Below are 19,435 nucleotides of genomic sequence, written 5' to 3'. Positions count from 1 at the left end.
GGCGAAGAAAACACTGGGAACTAGAAGGAACCTTCACTGGAGAGTTGGGAGGATTATATGGGGTCATGTTATCCTAGAGTTGAAGAAACCTTAAAGGACCCTGAATTCCACCCCATATCTCTGATGACCGCCCTTTAGACTAATAGACTCACTGGGGCAGTTTTCCCACACAAAGGCCTCTCCAGTTCTCACTCCACCACACTGAGCAGGGGTGGGGTGGGGGACACTCTCTCTTCTAAAGGAAGGAGGAAATCCCACCCTCCAGGTGGGGAGGGTCCAGTGTCTGTCATGTGCCTGCACCCTTGTTACCTGCCTCATTTGTGTGGTGGAGTTATGTTCAATGGTTTCCCATGAAGGAAGAAAGCTGCCACCAGGCTACTCTGTAACACTCCTCCATACCATCCTCCTCAACTGTGTGCTGCTTTTTAAAAATATATATAAAATGTAATCACACACCAATAGTTTCCAGTTTATCAAAGCGTAAATTTCCCAGTCTTTTCTCCTGAGTCAAGGAAGCAGCGAAGTTAGGTTTAATTAAAAGCAGCAACTATTTGTACAGCTGTCCCTGGGTTCATGGCTCCTAAAAGGATTTAGCTTCAAACTCCCGCTGCCCATGTCCTTGGGGAGTTTCACACAAAGCCATTTGGGATCCTCCTCTGGGCAATGCCAAACCCTCACTTCCCGAGTCACCTTGGCAGGGGGCCGAAGTGTGTCCTACCCTAGCTGTGCCCTGATGCCTCCTTAGCCATCAGAGTCCCTGAGTGCCTGTGGCATGAGCAAAGCAGAGAAGAGTAGAACGTCCATATACAAAAGTTACACAAGTTTGGGGGACACGAGGCCTTGAAGGTTACTCCAAGAAGTTCCTGAAAATTCTCCCAGGGTTGGGAAAGGGGTGGGGGGAGGATGGGGACACGGTCTACCTTTTGTGAGCTTTCTCTGGCTCTTGGCACCCTTGCTCAGGGTGGATCTCTTCTTACCTGCCACTCTCAGGACCCAGGGCATGAATGGTCACTGACAGGCATCCTTCAAAGGACGTGGGGGCGGGGTATCCCTGCGGACGGATGCATCTGCACCAAGCCGCGCGTTTTCCCATCTAAGTCTTGGAGAAGAGAAAGAACCCGCGCTCAGCATTTGGGGGATTTTCAAGCGTACAAGGAGCTCAGCCTCAGGCAGCCTTGGGTCCCGACACACCCTTTCGTACTAAGAATTCAGGGGCCAGAACAAGCCATCTCCTGCGGGCCTGGGGCGGGGCCAGCCCCACCCCCGAGAGTCAAGAAGGCCGAAAAATGTGACCTTGGCGACCCCAAAAGCCCCCGCCTCTCTTGCTCACTGCTGCACCTGCCCGCCGGGCGCGCCGAACCGCCGGCAGAGGCGATGGCTAGCCCGGCGCCCTTTGTGGCCTCCATCAGCCACCAAATGGTGGCTCTGCAGACTCTGCAGCTGTTGCAGCAGGAGTGGGGCTGGGGGGACGGTCCGGGCGACCCGGGGAACCCGCATGATTCAGACCACGTGTCCGCCACCCCAGGGCATCGCACAGGCCCGCGGCGGGCCCAGCGGGGGCCTGGGCGCCAAGACGGGGGTGGGGCTCGGGGGGTCAGGAATGGCGGGTCTGGGGCTCGGGCAAGCTCCCCAGAAGTGGAAGTGGTGCGAGGCGCCGAGGGGGGTGCGGAGCTGCTGTCCTTCCCCAGGGGTCGGGGGTCCTGCACCCTGGCCCAGATGGCGATGCGCAGTGCGCTGGCCCGCGTGGTGGACTCGACCTCAGAGCTGGTCAGCGTGGAGCAGACGCTGCTGGGCCCCCTCCAGCAGGAGCGGTCCTTCTCCATCCATCTGAAGGTGAGTCTGGCCTCCAGCACCCAGCTCGCGCGCAGGATCCTGCCACAGGGCGGGGCTGCGGGGCCGGGATGAAGGGATGAAGCCGGGAGGGGCCACCCCTTGCAAAGCGGAGCCATCCACAGGGATTCCGCCTCTGTAAGAGGGAAGGGGGGAGGTGACACCCCTGGGACTTGAGTCCAGGAACTCAAGGGCCCACCTGGGGCCCACCTGGCTGTGGAACTGAGACGCGGGGAGGCCTTGCCAAAAACCTTCCTTCGGAACTCCTTTCTCTCTCTCTCTCTCTCTCTCACATAACTCCTGCTCCAGCCGAAGGCCCTTTCCACATGTGCAGCTTCTAGGGGTGGAAGACAGCTGCCCCTGCTTTCCCCTTCCGAGTTAATAACCCTTACTCCAGAGCCTTAAATGCACGTATTAAGTCCCCTCTGCCTTTTGTGTGACAAAATCACCTAAATTTATTTAAAGTTCCTTCACACCTAAGAATCAAACTTATTTTTGCAGAAACCCAATTCCCCACAGAGTTCCGAGGCCTTTACGGAGTCAACCTAAATTGTCATAAAAGTGGGGTGAGAGCCTGGTGGGGCCCGGGTGTTGAAGCGTGAATACTAATGCTAAATTCCTGCTAAGTGCCGCAGCTTGTGTTTGTCGGGCACGTTTCCTCTCATGGTACCAAACTATGTTCATCAGCCTAGCCAGGGAGCAGAGCAGCTGCCTCCTGGGCCAGGTGGGACTGGGAAATCTGCAGATCTTGGGATCCAGTGTCTGCCTTGTCATTAACTAACCTAATTGGTTTAAGGTCACAATCTCTTTGAGATCTTCTGGTTTTCCAATTTTGCTTCCTTCCTTCCCCTTGGGAGGCCAGCAGAAGGAAATGGGCGGGAATGATGAGGAAAACTTAGGGGGGGGTTCTCCAGAGTTGCTATTCTTGCTCTTTAAGCCAAGGTTTGGAAAAAAATTGCTGTGTTTTTAGGTTACTAGACACTGTAAAAGGTTGATCTGAAATTAAATATAATCAAGCATATGATACAGCCAAATAAGTATTGTTACTCTAACACAATGGCTTCTCAGTCACCTGATACTGACATTTTGGGCTGGATAATTGTGGGGCTGTCCTGTGTGTTATAGGATGTTTAGCAACATCCTTGGCCTCAACCCGGGAGATGCCAGAAACGTTACCCCCCCCCTCCGCAACAAACTAATACAACCCAATATTCCCAGATGTGTGTTGGGGGGAGGGGAAATAAGATTGCCTCCAGATGCGAAGCTCTGCCCCACTTACATTAGGAAGTTAAAAAATGAAGCTGCATTTCACTAATGTTTGTGTGTAGAATGACCTTTTTTGGTACCATGAAGAAATAAAAAATCCTACCAATTGAATATGATGCACCATCTATTGTAAGATCACATCAGAGATTTTGGAAACGTGAAAAAGTGTGCATCTTAGAATTGCTGAAATAGGAAGGGTTGTGTGATGTTAGGGGCATATACAGGGCACATGTAGGTTGGTAGAAGGAGAGACTGAGTGATCGGCTTTACCTTAGGTGATCTCGGTAGGCTTCTTGGAGGAAATAATCTTAAAAAAATATGAATATTTGCCCCACAGGCATAAAAGGGAAAAATCACTTCAGGGGAGCTGTGTGATCTAAGGCTCAGAAGAAATGAAGAGACTTGGGCTTTGGGGGAACTAAAATTAGTTCATTATGGCAGAAAGTTTAACAGGATGATGGACAGGTAAGTGGGGTCTGATGGCAAGAAAGGTCTGTGTGTCATGCGGAGGGCCTTGAATTTTCTTGCAGGCAAAGGTAACCCTTGAAATGACTGAGGCATGGATGTGACCCTAGATAAGTCACAGCAGGTGAGGCCGCAGTCTGGGGGTCAGCTTGGAGACCACTGTCCGAGGGCCCAGCCCAGCTCAAATGCACTGGAGCTCTCTGCTATGGCCTATAAACCGTGCCACTCGAGCTTCATGCCACTGTCCCTTCTACTTGGTCATTCTTCTGATGCTTCCTACTTGACTTTTTGTCCTCAACATTTTCCACCCTTCTCAAGCTTTCTTTATCCAAACCTCAACCGGCTCATTCCTCTTCTGAGAAAATAGAGGCCATCAGACACAAATATCTTCCTCTCTACCTAAAAAAATCTCACTTCTACTCATCTTCTTTCTTGTCTCTAATAGAGAAATGCTGTTTGGTCCCCTCAACCCCCAACCCAAAGTAGCCTTCCTATTGGAGTCTGCTGGTCACCTGCAGGGTTCTGAGGGCTCCTGAGAACAGCCAGTGTTTTCAGAAGGGAGAGTTTCTTTGGATGATTTGCCTCCTGGCCAACATCTCAGAATTTTGCTTGGTTTTTAATTTGAAGAAAAGGTAGTATCTCCGGTTGTAAAGTAGTGATGACAAAGAACTTAGACTTAAGGACACAGTAGTCTGTCTTTCCAGGGGGCTGGTTATGCTGACCAGGCTTCATTATTACTAGTGTTAAATTGACTTTTGCATACACTACAAAGTGATCACCACCATAAGTCTAGTTACCACCCATCAGCATACCGTTGATTACCTTCACCCATTTCACCCATACCTCAACCCCTTTCTCCTCTGGGAACCACTAGTCTGTTCTCCGTATCTATGACTTTGTCTTTGTTTTATTTTATTTGTTCATTTGTTTCATCTTTTAGATTTCACGTATGAGTGAAATCATTTAGTGTTTGCTCTTCTCTGTCTGACTGAAGTCACTTAGCATAGTACCCTTAAGGTCCATCCATGCTGTTGCAAATAGCAAGATTTTATTTTATTTTTTTTTATGGCTAAGTAATATTCCATTGTGTGTGTGTGTATCTATCTATCTATCTCACCTCTTTTTCCATTTATCTATCACTGGACATTTAGGTTGCTTCCATATCTTGGCTATTGTACATAATGTTGCAATAAACACAGGGGTGCATATATCTTTTCAAATTAGTGTTTTCACATCTTTTGGGTAAATACACAGAAGTGGAATAGCTAAGTCATGCAGTAGTTCTGTTCTAAATTTTTTGAGGAATCCCATACTCTTTTCCATAGTGGCTGCACTGATTTACAGTCCCACTCACAGTGCCCAAGGGTTCCTTTTTTCCACACTCTGACCAACACTTGTTCTTTCTTTTCTCTTTGACAGCAGCAATTATAACAGGCGTTAGGAGGGGTCTCATTGTGGTTTTGACTTTCATTTCTCTAGTAATTAGTGATGTTGAGCATCTTTTCATGTGCCTGTTGGCCATCTGTGTTTTCTTTGAAGAAATGTCTGTTCACATGCTCTGCACATTTTTTAACCAGTAGTTTATTTTTTATGTCTTTGAGTTGTAGGAGTTCTTTATATGTATTTGGATATTAACCCCTTGTCAGATATTTAGTTACAAATATCTTTTCCCATTCAATAGGTTGCTCATTCATTCTGGTGATGGTTTCTTGTGCCCTGCAGAATCTCATTAGTTTGATGTAGTCACGTTTGTTTGTTTTTGCTTTCCTTTCCATTGCCTTTAGAGTCAGATCCGCAAAGATGTTCCTAAGACTGATGTTGAGGAATTTACTGCCTGTGTTCTTTTTCCCCCTAGGAATTTTATGGTTTTAGGTCTTATATTCAAGTCCTTAATACAATTTGAGTTAATTTTTATGTGTAGTGTAAGATAGTGGTCCAGTTTCATTCTTTTGCCTGTGGCTGTTCAGTATTCTCATTACCATTTGTTGAAGAGACTGTCCTTTCTCCATTGTATGTCCTTGGCTCCTTTGTCATAGATTAATTGTCTATATCTGTTAGATTTACTTCTGGGCTCTTAATTCTGTTTCAATCTGATTTGTGTGTCTGTTTTTGTACCAGTATCATCCTGCTTGGGTTACTGTAGCTTTGTAGTATATCTTGAAAGCAGGGAGCATCATACCTTCAGCTTTGTTCTTTTCAATGTTGCTTTGGCTATTTGGGGTCCTTTGTAGTTCCATACACTTTTTAGAATGACTGTTCTACTTCTTTGAAGTATGCCATTGGAATTTTGATAGGTATTGCACAGAACCTATAGATTGCTTTGAGTAGTATGGACATTTCAACAATATTAAAAATATATATTAATTCTTTCAATCCAAAAACATGGATTTGCCATTTATTTTGCCATTTATGTGTGTCTTCTCCAATTTTTTTCATGTTTTCTTTATTTGTAAATTAAGAACATGTGGATTGATTTTATACACAGAAGGATTTCGGGAGGAGTTGTGTTAATGGAAATAACACCTGTGTATCACTTGGAAGTGTGTGGAAACATCCCTCTAACATCAGTTCCCTCCCACAAGTGTTACTTGCCACAGAGAGGAGGGGGACTCACTTGAACTAAAGCCCTCCGCATAAAGATGAAAGGCATTAGGGACCCCAAAGTAGAGACAACGCAGGACAGCTCAGTGATCTGGTCCTGTGAAGCCTTTCAAACCTACTTCAAAGCCACTTGCTGCTGTAGGCCCTTGGGCAAATTATTTAGCCTTCCTGTGCCTCAGTCTCCTTTCCTTAAAGTGGAGATAGAGGTATCTAACCTTACAGGGTTATTAGAATAATTCACATGAAGACTTAGCTAGTGGCTGCCCATACAAACTCTCAATACCTTTGAAATTTATCATTATTATTATTATAATTATTAATAAGTTTATGTCTCATGTTCTCATTGACTATTATTGTGAGTTCCAGTCTTGATATTGATGGATCTAGCCCACGGACTCTATTTACTTTTCTGAGACTGTTGACAAAGGCAGAGTTAGGATGACCCAAGGAGATTTCTAAGAAGTCTCCACCATCCAGAGGTCAGCTTTAGCCCATACCTGATGACTGACTTAGAGATGCTGCCACTGAATGACTTGCTGATCAAGCCACTGAGGCTTAAGGAAGTGAAATTTTCAGGCACGGAGGCAGAGAAACTCTCAGCACAATACTGATGGACATTTTTATAGTATTTTACTCTTTTTTGAAGAAACCAACACTTAATATTCTTTTTGAATATTTAGAGATTATCACACACATGCAAAACATGCATGAAGTGTGCTTTTTTATAGTGGATAAAAAAGTACTTCATAATCTTGAGTCTTGTTAAATTTGTTGGAGAGGCTAGAGTTAACCAGATAGACAAACATTTATTATAGAAGGAGACTGAGACTCAGAGGAATTTAGGATTTTGCTAAAGATCTCACAGCTGGGAAGTGATGGCCCATGGCTCAAACATGGTTTTGTCTTTTTTTTTTTTTTTTTTCCTATCATATCACAGTGCTGGATTAGAGAGGTGTGATGAACATCATGCAGAAATAAAGTCCATGAGTGTGTTCAGTTGGTTGACAGTGGGTTGGATATGCTGTGCACTGCACACTTCTTGGGGTGCAAGAATCACCTTGTAGACTGGATATCTTGGTCAGCTCGGGCTGCTATGACAGCATGCCATAGACCAGGTGGCTTAAGCCACAAACATTTATTTCCTCATTGTTCTGAAGGCTGGAAAGCCGAAGATCAAAAATTTGGTTTCTGGTAAAGTCTTTCTTCCTGGCTTGCAGACTGCCACCTTCCCTCTCTGTCTTGAATGGCTTTTTCCTCTGTACCTGGTTAGAGAGGGAGAGATGTTGGATATATCTCTCTCTTCTTACAAGGACACCAATCCTACTGGAGTAGGGCCCCACCCTTATGACCTCATACAACCTTAATTACCTCCCTAAAGGTCCTTTTTCCAATACAGTCACACTGGAGGTTATGTTTCAACACATGGATTTTTTTGTGGGGGGGGGACACAATTTAATCCGTTATATGGGTGATTTGTGTGTCTCTTTATATGAGGGCCCCTTTAAATAGTAACCCAACGCACCAGGTGAATGTAGGAAATCATTATCCAACTAGTAATAACTATCAAGAATGCCTTAGGCACTCACCACTCAAAGGGAGCATAGAAACATGCAGAGGACCAGACGGAAGCCAGTCCAGGATTTTAAGAACTGCTGAAAATGACCAACTCACACAGACACCATTAACCAAGCCAATTATGAAGTCACTCTGATTTTTTCTGTCTTCCTTTGAGAGTCAAAAACATTTATAGTTTCCAAGAGTTCTGCTCTGGTGCAAGTTTCATGGAAACTATGGCTGATGCCAACTTTCAGAGGCAGGAGAACTTTCCTGCTATTATAGATTAAACTTGCCTGTGAGTTCACCCATTTCAATTAGCTGATCTGGTGCCAGTTATTCTATCACGTTCCGTGGTCCTTGCTGGTTTTCTCATTCTACATACCAAGCATGGTGGTTATAAAACCACTGGCTTTGGCTTCATGGTCACTGCTAATGCTCTTTGCAAATTGCAAGTGTGAACATTGGGTCACTCAGAGGAAGACGTTGGTGATGAGTGCTTTTTTTCCCCATTAACGTGAGTGTGAAGCCAGTTTCTGCAAATTTGGGAATTGTGTCTTTAAAAATTACTTACAAACTATTGAAGGAATAAATGCTCAGAGTTACATGATTATAGCATAGCCAGGGAATTGCTCTTCATTTAGGATAAAATCGTGGTGTTCTGGGACAAAAAGGCCCAGTGACTGACTACTCTTTTCATAGCTTCAGTACAGCTTTGTCCTTGCTTGTAACGTGAGTGACAGGAAAATCAGGACATTTACAATTGCCAAAATGAGAATTTGGGGAAAGATATCGCAGGAAGGCCCTAAAACAAACCTGCTTATGTTCAACATCTTGATGGAAATGCTGCCTTGCTTTGTTCTGTAATTTTGGGGTTTGCCTTGTGTGCATACCTGACTCAAGAGCTTGTATCCATCACAAAGTTCTTTTAACTGGACTTTTCTAATGAAAATGGTACCATACCCAAAGCAAATGCATAAGGAACCTTAGTTCCTTGTGAGCGTTTACACTGGGTACACCACAAGTAAAAATGTTTAATTTCCTGTGGACGATAGACTTTTTATGGTGACTGGCAGATACTTTGGTTCTTCATTGAGTGTTTTATTAACACACAGTTACATATCTATTTGAGATTGACTGTGGGTTCAGGCCACTGGGGGCTCCTCTGGGCCCCATGAATTTGTAGTTCAAAGCCAGATGCTGATGAACCTAGGGGACAATTTGTAGTATGCTATTTCTGCTAGCATGGTTTTCACACCATCCCTCTAAATAGAGATATGGCTTTCCCATTTTATGGACATATCCAGTATGGGGGTGGGTGATGGGTCTGGGGAAGGGATCTGTGCTCCTTCGTAGGTACCAGCACTTGGCACCTTTAGTGGAGAGTGGTCTGCTGAAGTTCATTAAGATCAGGAGGCCCCCACCACGAAAGCTGGGAAAAGCTCTTTCTTCAGTGCTCTCCATAGGGGATATTAGGCATTCAGGGCAAACTAGAAAGGAAAATGTGAGAAGAAACAAGTTTGTGGAAGCCATTGCAAGAGACTATAGCTTGAGATGTGACTGTCTTGAAAAGAACCAACTTATTTTAAAGCCAGTGGTGAAGGGGATATGAGCTGATTTATAGTTTATATAGATGGAGAAGTGATTTTGAAGGTGATGAGGTAGGAAAAAAACTAAAAATCTTCCTTGTGGATTCTTTAAAAGTTATCTGCATTATAGAGCCCATAAAGTCATATTGTATTTTTAACTTTATTATCCGCTGGTATTGGTTTCAGAAAATAGGCTTTGAAACTGACTGTCGAAGCCAGATTCTTTTTGCCTTCAAGACTTCAGTTTTGATGGGAGTGTTTATTTTCAGTACAAAGCTAAAAAAAGCCTTAGCTTTTCTTCCCTTTTGGACTTTGCAGGTGCATTTGCAGTCGCTCAAGGATTCCAGATGTGTGCATTCCTAATAAACACAAAACATAATGCAGAAAAGTGCAAGTGTGGCAGTTTTTCTAAGAGACCTCCCATATGCTGGGCAGGAGAGAACAGAGTGGAGGAAGAGAGAGTTCCAGTTAGGGAGGGGGTCGCTGATTAGCTAGGAGTTGGCTTGACACGGGAGGTAGAAGTTTCCATGCCTTGAATATCTTCCAGACAGCCAAACCCTCTCAATTATGTTGCAGCGAAGTGGGATGGGCCAACAGACCAATCTCAATTTGGATGTGACCAATGCCAACTGGAGCTTCGTTAACACCCAGTTAACCTTAAAAAAATAGTGTGAATATAGGGCCAAAAAAGAAACATTCATTTGTAGACATTTTTGTTACATCTCAAAGCTAGTTTGGTGCCTCCCTGCTCACCTCCCTGCTCGCAGTGTATCCCCGCTCATCCCATGAGGACATCTGAAGCTCTGTAATTTCAGTTTCCCAGTCTGTCTCCCACCATGAGTAGCAGGCTCTGCTCTCCAAGTCATCATGGTACCCAGCCCGGTTTCTAATTTGGGGTGGGTCTTTGATGAACATTTGAGCTTGGGAAGAGAGGATTCTTTAGGATTCACTAGCCACCCTTGCTGGCTTATAGGGTAGCACTATTTTTAACTTTTTGAGGAAAATCCATACTGTTTTCCAGAGTGGCAGTACCAGCTTGCATTCCCAACCCTTTCTATCTTGTTAACATCTCTTGTTTCCTGTGTTGTTACTTTTAGCCGTAATGACAGGCTTCATTGCAGTTTTGATTTGTATTTCCCTGATGCCAAATGATGTTGAGCATTTTTCATGTGTATGTTAGCCATCTGTATGTCTCTTCATGTCTTCCGCCCATTTCTTAACTGGATTTTTTGGTTTTGGGGTGTTGAGTTTGATAAATTCTTTATAGATTTTGGATACTAACTCTTTATCAGATAAGCCATTTGCAAATATCTTCTCCCATTCTGAAGGTTGCCTTTTAGTTTGGGGGAAAAAGAGCAATTTTTTATTTTAGAAAAATAATAAATAAATAAATAAATAAATAAATAAATAAATAATTTAAAAAGGTGCCCTTCATTTGCTGTGTGACTTGGGTATGTTGATTCATCTCTCTCAGCCACATTTCTTCATCAGTCTTTCATGGATGGTTGTGAATCTTGAGTGATACTAGGTAGATCAGAAGCCTGGCCTTGGATCCTGCAACTAGTAGGTTGGGCCAGACCAGTGTTTTTTAAAATGCTGGCTTGCCATGTGCTCTCCATGCTTGGAAGTGCCCAGGGACTTCACTGTGGTGCTCAAGGCTCCCACACTAGTTTGTGTCCTGGTTCCCAGCACAAAGCTCTCTTCTTTTCAGTCTGGCCTCTTTTCAGTCCTAGCCCCTACTTGACTAAGGGCCTTTGCTGTGTTATTTGTTCTAATTGTGAGGGCCATCTCTTCCCTGAGAGGCAAAGACTGCATTCCCTAGTGCCAGCTGTCTTGTAACGTCTGTACAGCTTTCCCGGATGCCTCATCCTAACCTCCATCCCCTTTTGCAAAGGCCAACAGCATTCTGATGCTCTTGACCACTTATTTTTTTTTTAATTGTGGTTAACAAAAGGGCATAACATAAATTTGACCATTTTTAGTGTATAGTTCAGCAGTATCAAGAGCATTCAGATTATTGTGCAAACAATCTCCATAATTTTTTCATTTTGTAAATCTGAAACTCTGTACATATTAAGCAACAAATCCCCATTACCCTTCCCCCCGCCTCTGGCAGCCACCATTCTTCTCTCTGTTTCTGTGTGAGTTTGATGACTCTAAGTATTGCATGTAAGTGGAATCATACGGTATTTATCTTTTTGTGTCTGGGTTATTTCCGAGAGTGTAATGTCCTCAAGGTTCCTTCATGTTGGAGCACGTCTCAGGATTTCCTCCCTCTTTAAGGCTAAATAGTATTTCATTCTATGTATATACCATGGTTTGTTCATCCATTCATTTGTCAGGGGACCCCTGAGCTGTTCTCACCTCTTGGCTATTGTGTATAGTGCTGCTGTGAACATGGGTGTGCAAATATCTCTTTGAAATCCTGATTCGAATCCTTTTGAATATGTATTCTGGAAGTGGAGTTGCTGGATCACGTGGTAATTGTATTTTTAATTTTTTTGAGGAGCCTCCATGCTGTTTTCCATAGTGGCTGCATGATTTTAGATTCCCACTGACAGCACACGAGGGCCCCAGTTTCTCCACATCTTCGCCAACGCTGGTGATTTTCAGGGTTTTATCCATTCTAATGGATATGAGGTGTGCTCAAGCACTCTTCTTTGTGCCTTAATCTTATTCTGTGTGACCTCTCTACTACTGAACAGCTTAGATAGTTTCATCTCACCAATTAGGTTCTTAGCTTCTATAGAGCATTTTGCTCTATAATTTTCTGTCCTTCCTTCCTCCTCTCTCCTTGTTGCTGACCTCCCATCTAGAGGAGTACTTTATGCACAACCTTAGATGAATGGAATGCCTTATAAATTCAGGGTTTGCATGACCATGAGCTTATTTGACCTTCACAATCTCTCTGTGTGGTAGCTATTTGTTTCCACCTTACACATTAGAAAACTGAATTTTCCAGAGATAAAAAAAAAGTCTTGTCCACAGGTGGCCCGTCAAAGGGACAGAAAAAGGGCTCTGATGGCAAGTCCAGTGCTCATGAAGGGATAATCCCAGCATTCCAGGAGTCTTTGGAGGTCTCTGAAGGGCTGCCATCCTAACTAACATCTAGAAAGTCCTTTTTGCTGTATAGGATAACATGCTCACAGCTTTTGGGGATTAGGACATGGACATCTTCAGGAGGCCATTATTCTGTCTACTACAGGGCAGATTCCAGCTAAGAATTAAGAGGAAAAAATGTTCTGGAATTTAGGGCCAAGGGTTGCCTCCTAAGCACATGGGTTTCTCCTGTGTGGCAAACAGTGTGACACCGGGTGTGCTCCAGAAAGGATTCACACGTCAGAAAGTGCTTTGTATGAACCCTCTACAGTGCTCGGATTATGAGTCTATAAATGTCTGGTCTTCTGTAGGGTTGGGTCTTTGTGTTTTTACCATAGCCACCATCCCATTTCACTGGACATTTGGATATATGCTCTATGTGTCTCAATGCTCCTACTAGGTTATCAGCTTTTTATAGACTAGGTACCCATGTCTTACTGCTTTTTACCCAGTGTGGTCAATCATGTAGTGGAGACTTCACATGTTTGAAATAAATGTATTTGTTTCATTAACTGAGTCCGAGGCCATTACCCCAGGAGATGAGTTGAGTCACTATAAAATGTAAATGTTGCCTATCAGTTTGAAACACTGTAACAACCAACACATTTCATATCCACAGTCTGAAATTATACAAGGCTTTAGAAGTTCCAAAACCTGTCTTTAGATTGCTCAGTCAGAGTGTTCTAATGCTGGCAATGTACTCACAACCCTGTGAAGGGTATGACATCATTTCCGAAAGCATCTGGGACTTGCTAAATAAAAGCTGCTGGGTGGATGTGTCCTGTCATTGAATGGAAAGCAGCAAATATGAAATCATCATGAGCATCAATCATGGGATTTTCTACTGAAAGTCCATGAGCCATTCAATATGCCACTGTCTCAACACTGTGATTTTTGACCCCCATCTATACAACAGAATCAGTAGAGGTTTGGCTGGAGGCCATGATCACTGGATCCACAGTTAGCCTTCAGACCCCTCAGAAAGGAAGAGAAGCAACCACCTGTTTTATTTTTCCATCCCCAGGCTTAAGAGTCCCATGGAAAGCCTGTGCCTATTAATTTGTTTTCTTTGACTGTTAATATAGTTGAGAAAGGATTAAAAAACTGCACTAAAAGAGTAAAATAAAGAGACTTTGCAAAGCTTGCCAGCTATCTGAAGTTTACCCAGGGCCTCAGGGACCAGTGCAGCCCAGCAGTGGAATTTTATTATATGTATACTTTCCCCAAATGATGCCTTCTTTGATTCTTTACAGTAAACGTGAAATTGACTTCAGATTTTAGGCCCACAAACATATTTTTAAGGCATTTTAATCTTATTTGGGTGATGAATGCCTTTGCAGACTGGCTAATAGGCACACGTCAGCACACATTTCAGTGGTTCCTTCAATTTTGAATTTCCCTTTGCATGTTGTCTTTGATCCTTCCACTTTGTACTTAGAGTTGGATTACTTCTGTAAAGCAAGCAGACAATTTCCCTTGATGTGGATCTGGGGGAAGTAGTCCAGAAGGCATTTTTCCCCCTCTACTTTCCCATTCCCAAGCAATATGCAGGAATATAGGTTACTCCATAAACTATGGGACGGATTATCTACGTAGCCCCTTGATACCTTCTGAGCAGAAATGAGCAACACGCAAAGGCGGGGAAGCAAGAATGCTTTAAATAGGAAGAAAAAAACAAGAAGCATTGTAGGCTGTGAATGCTTGAGTAAAGGAACTGTGGTTTGTTGTGTTGATCTTTCTGTCCCAGCCCCTCACTCACACTGGAGTCCGGCTGCCATTGTTGGCCGAACTCAACAGAAGAATGTTTGTTCTGTTTCCCAGAAGATGTTCTCTAATAAACACTTTGCCAGAAATCCAGGTCCTTCTAACCCAAGTGACAGAGTCTTTGTTAGGGAGAAGGATAGCTTCTCTTTCCACATAGAAGTAGGAAGAAAACCTTAGTTCCAAACTTCAGTTCAGCTTTTAGTTCTTTCTTTCATTTTCTCTTGGATTATCTGTTTTTTTTCTTTTCCTAAGATCTTGAGTTGAATTCTTAGCTCATGTTTTTTCAGTGATTATTCATTACTTTTATGGCATTAAGTGCATGACTTTCTCAATGCAGATGTATCCCACAAATTTGTGATATACTATTTCCATAATTGTTCAGTATAAAGTATTTTAAAATTCCAATTATTTGTTTGCTGATCCATGAATTATTTGGAAGTAGATTTTTAAGTCATGTATGTATTGGGAAAGTTATGTTATTGATTTCTCATTTATTTGCATTGTTATTTATATGATATAGACTTCTAGATATTTGTTGAGAATTTGCTTCTAGCATATTACAATAGAGTCAGCTTTCATAAATATTCCATATATCTTTGGGAAAATTTGTATTTGCTTATCTTTATTGGGCCAAGCTTGTGTTTAGTGTTTTAGTCTTTTTTCTCCAAGTTGATCATTTTGTTGTTTGATTTTTTCAGTGTCTGAGTAAGCTGCATAGAAATCAGCTTTTGCGTTTGTGGATTGAATGTGAATTAAGATAGTCATATTAGGCACACACGAAGTACAGGACTGTTATCCTTCTTGAGGAATAGGTCCTTTTATTTACTGTAGTTTATTTTATCCCTAATAATGATTTTTCTGGCTTTGTTTCAACTCTTCTTTGCTGTGTATATGTTTTAACATCCATTTACTTTGTCTTTAGGTGTTTTTAGTTTCAAATGTGTTTCTTGTAAATAATTTATCAATAGATTTTTTAAAAATCTAATCTGGTAACCACATATTTCAAAATATGTCTGATTTGATGCTTTCTATTCACCTTGATTTATGTTTGTATATTTCTTCCTTTTTACCTTCTAAAAACAGGATCAATTAAGTTTTAATTTTCCTTTTATCTGCTGATTTTGAAGTTTTACATATTTACTTCTACCCTTTAATGATAAGCCTTACATTTATCACATGCATACTTAATATGTCTGAAATTTATCAACTTTGTCACCTTTCTGAATATGTATAATGCCTTAGAATGCCAGTCCCTCCTACATGTTACTTCTATTCAGGATTTTGGAACCATCTTGCTTTTGTAAGTCCCAAGTTAATTGTTATAATTTTGGTTTTGAACATCAGTTCTTGAACATCATATTTTTAAGTTTCTTTGTTCACTGTGGCTTCTTGTATCTCATTTTTTCCTTTTGAAATGAATGTCCCCTCTCTGAATTATATCTCTAGGAAAATATGACAGTGAAGGTGGTAACTACTGTTGTCCTTTAAAATGAAGGCATATTTATTTTGCCCTGACATTTAAATAATAGTTTTATTGAATTAAAAAAAATCTATGTTGACAATTATTTGAAAAATTATGCCATTCTTTTCTGGATTTGGTCCTTGTAGCTTAGTAGTTGGCAGTCTGACTTGTCATCCCTTGAAAGTCATCCATTCCACCCCCACCCCCCTGCCCCCAGTTGCTTTTAAGAGTTGTTTTGCCTTAATAAGTTTAGATTTGAATCTCATTTCGCTTATTCTGTTCCAGGCTGATTTTATATCCTGAATCTATGTTCATGATCCTGGATTCATGTTTTGGATCAATTTTAAACAATTCTTATCCATTATTCTCTTTGACTATTGTCTCCTCTCTTCTCCCCCAACCCTCTCTTCTATCATCCATGTTATTTAACTTTCCATACATATTTCCCATGTCTGGCTTTTTATTTTGCATTCTGAGTAATTTTCTCATATTCATCATCTAGTTTAGTATTCCTTATTTCGAATGTATTTATTCAGGTGTCTAAATTGTCTATTGAGTTTTTAATTTGTCACAATAGTTTCTAGAAATGGTATTTGGTTCTTTTCCAAGCTGTTTTTACTTAAAGTGTTTCTGATTCCTTCTTTTATATTTTTAATCACTTTAAACATATTTTATAGTTTCTAGCTCAAATACTTGGGAGTTTATACTGCCCTGTATTGGTATCTGCTATATCATGGTGGGTTATATTTTAAATTTCATATTCTGAGTTTGTCTTTGACAGAGTGTTATGGGAATACTACTGTGGGGCATGGGTTGTGGACCTGTCCCATGGAATAGGCTTTTATTTGCTTTTACCATGGGTCCATTGATATTTTAGCCCAGTTCCAATTTTTAAGCCACTTTTTTAGCATGAGTGTTCCCAGAGCATGTATGTGGTATAGAGGGCAGCTCCCAGCTTTAGCTGTTGTGTAGTAAAGGCCAACAGTTACACATTCTTGGGGCAACTTTATCCTCCATTCCAAACCCAGCTCCAGATTAACTTTCTTTTTTTGATGAATATTGGTGGGCAGCTAAAATAATCTACTTTTCCTTTATCTCTGTCCATTAGGGATTTTCATGGTTTTCTTGCAATACCAGAAAGGATATTTGCTCTATTTTATTTAGACTTCAGTTTCCTCAGAGGGTTTTAGGGAAAATAAGTGTGCCATGTTACCAGAACCAGAAGTCTGTGGAGAGCATTTACATGTATTTAAAATAAATTATATATTCAACATTATCTCTGGTATGGAATAATTTTATTTGTTTATTTATTGGAATAATTTTATTGTACCATTTCTATACAATGGATTTTAGAATATGAAACATTTGGGAACTAAAAATCTAGTTATTTCATTCTTTTAAACTACCTGGGAACTATTCTTTCTAAATTTGCATTGGAAAGTTCTTGACATTACGTTCATTATATACCATATCCTGTGTTGGAATTTTGAAGACTGTGAGTATGGAATAATAGGAACAGAGGCTATTTGTGTATTCTTCAAAGCTCTGTTAGGAACAAATAACAGAAACTCAACTCCAAATGGCTGAAGTAAAAAGGCATATTTATTGATTCAGATAACCAAAAAATCCTGGGGCTTATTTTTCAAGTATAGCTGGATCAATATACTCAGAGACTATAATTAGAATCAATCTCTTTTAATCCCAATCCCTTGGTTTAATCCCCTTTTTTTTTTTTCCTCTGCTGGCTTCCTTCTCATGTGTATTCTCCCCTTATGGTGGCAGGATGCTTTCCAAAAGCCCCAGTTAAAAAGAACTTTCTCTTTCCCAGTCCAAAAGACATTCTAGAACTGTAGCTTAGGTCACCTGTTGGTCTGTGTTAGGTCACCTGTCCATTCCTGACCAAGCCAAAATGATTGAGGGGTGGTCATCTCTGATTGGCTGATCCCTGGAGTTGTAGAGTGGGTGGAGTCAGCTTTGGCCAAATCACATAGGCTGAAGATGGAGGAGAGTAGTTCTCTCGGAGAAAAATTGAGGTCTTGTGATGGGAAGAGATGGGAATGGAAGTTGGGTACCTAAAACTCAGCAAATGTCCCCATAACCTATCTAATTGCTTATGTTTGCTGTTTGTTTCAGGATAGTGTTGAGTTTAGAAACATCTGCAGTCATTTGGCTCTACAAATTCAAGGACAACAGTTTGACAGAGATTTGAATGCTGCCCACCAGTGTTTGAAGACAATAGTCAAGAAGCTGATTCAGTCACTTGCTAATCTTCCTTCAGACGCCCACGTGGTAGCCTGTGCTTCTTTGAGACAGATCTTACAGAATCTCCCAGACATATGAAGGCCCAAGGCACCAGAATTAAAACCCAGCTGGTACTGTTAGGCGAACTGGGTAGCTTATGTTCTTAATTGAATCAGCAGACAATAGATGCTTTTACCCCAGTAAGGAGAGACTTGATGACATATATACAAGGCTGACCAATGGCATCTGTACCCTTTAGATAACAGCATGTTGGTAAAAAATTTTTAAAGCAGTAGTTTACATTTTTAATATGTTGACATATTTGCTTACTTTTTGATTGAAATATATTCTACTTTGTGGAACTGATTGGATTATATATGTATATATTTACTAATTCATATTAAGTATATAGTTTTGATCGAATGATACATTTACCTATACTTATATTAATGTAGGACTATGAGGTTTAATATGGTTATATAATATGGTTATTTATATATGGTTATATGATTAAAGCCTCATGGTTCTTAAAATTATCTTGAATAAATAGGGTATTTGATAATTGATATGTTTTCCGTACTGAGCACTTCATTTTATGTTATGAAAATGATCTTTAGATGTTGTAGGACCACATGTGTCAGTAATTATGAGTTCCAATCCTGGCATTAATAACTTACTGTTGGACAGGAAAATAGTTGCTTCTAAGCCTTGTGCTTTCATACACTGATTTGTAAATTTACAATGATAATGAGCTATGAAGTACCAAGGATATATGATATGTAAACACAAAGTACAGTATTATTAAAGTCTCATGTGGAAACATGTAGCTCTTCTTACTGTTTCTAAATATTCCAATTGAAGTAGGAAATTCCTGTGAAAAACAGGAGGGAGGGGATACACTGGCAGGTTTCCCTAAATATTTAGAGCTGGGGAAAGAGAGGCTAACTTTTTTTTTTTTCCCCAACAATGATCTGAATATGCTTAGGAAAAACTAAATTTCCTGTTGTTTAATGAGGACTGTATTGAAAACCAGCTTATACACACACACATATACACACACACTCCTTCTTTTGCCTGTAGTATCATGTCTTGCCTCTCAACAGGGGCATTTATATCAGTATGCTCTTATCTTACAGTATCTCCTCCAATCTTTAAAAAACAATTCCCCCAGCAACTACTTTATTTCTCTCCTCCCCTATGAGCAAAACTCATGGAAATCCTCCCAATTAGTTGCCTACAATTCTTTTTTTTTTCTTTTCCAATTCCCTCTGAACTTGCTTTAAATGAATTTTGTGCCCACACGCCACCAAAAATATTCTTTTCATGACTCCCATTGACTGCTCACTGATGAGTTCATAGTAAATTCTCAATCCTCATCTTACTTGATTTGTCAGCTGTTTTTGACATGGTTGACTACTCCTTCCTTGAATCATCTTATTTTGGTTTTCAGATCAGCAGACTTTCTTGGTATTACCTCACTAACTCACTCACAGAACTGTTTCTTACTTCCTCCACATTGCCCTGACTTCTTAATTTTAGAGTTCTTCTGGCTTGGTCTTGGTAC

General features: G+C 41.2%; 1 protein-coding gene across 1 annotated transcript; it reads left to right on the top strand.

Moving 5' to 3' along the window:
- The first annotated feature begins 1,312 nt into the window (after positions 1-1,312).
- DLEU7 (deleted in lymphocytic leukemia 7) lies at positions 1,313-18,697 on the top strand. The gene is made up of 2 exons (XM_032873902.1): positions 1,313-1,833; positions 17,764-18,697. Exons 1-2 carry the CDS (start codon positions 1,375-1,377, stop codon positions 17,968-17,970), a joined length of 666 nt encoding a protein of 221 aa, XP_032729793.1. The 5' UTR covers positions 1,313-1,374; the 3' UTR covers positions 17,971-18,697.
- The last annotated feature ends 738 nt before the right edge of the window (positions 18,698-19,435 follow it).

This window comes from Lontra canadensis, unplaced genomic scaffold, assembly GCF_010015895.1.
Source record: "Lontra canadensis isolate GAN:19392208 unplaced genomic scaffold, GSC_riverotter_1.0 scaffold51, whole genome shotgun sequence".
In the NCBI taxonomy this organism is placed as follows: Eukaryota; Metazoa; Chordata; class Mammalia; order Carnivora; family Mustelidae; genus Lontra; species Lontra canadensis.
Note: the sequence above shows the minus strand (reverse complement) of the source record. Positions and strands in the feature narration are given on the sequence as shown.

Bases quoted from the DNA above. Each gene is read 5' to 3' on its own strand.
- DLEU7 (XM_032873902.1), top strand. From the start codon at position 1,375: ATGGCTAGCCCGGCGCCCTTTGTGGCCTCCATCAGCCACCAAATGGTG. The intron at 1,834-17,763 runs GTGAGTCTGGCC...TGTTTGTTTCAG, and splicing joins CCTTCTCCATCCATCTGAAG to GATAGTGTTGAGTTTAGAAA.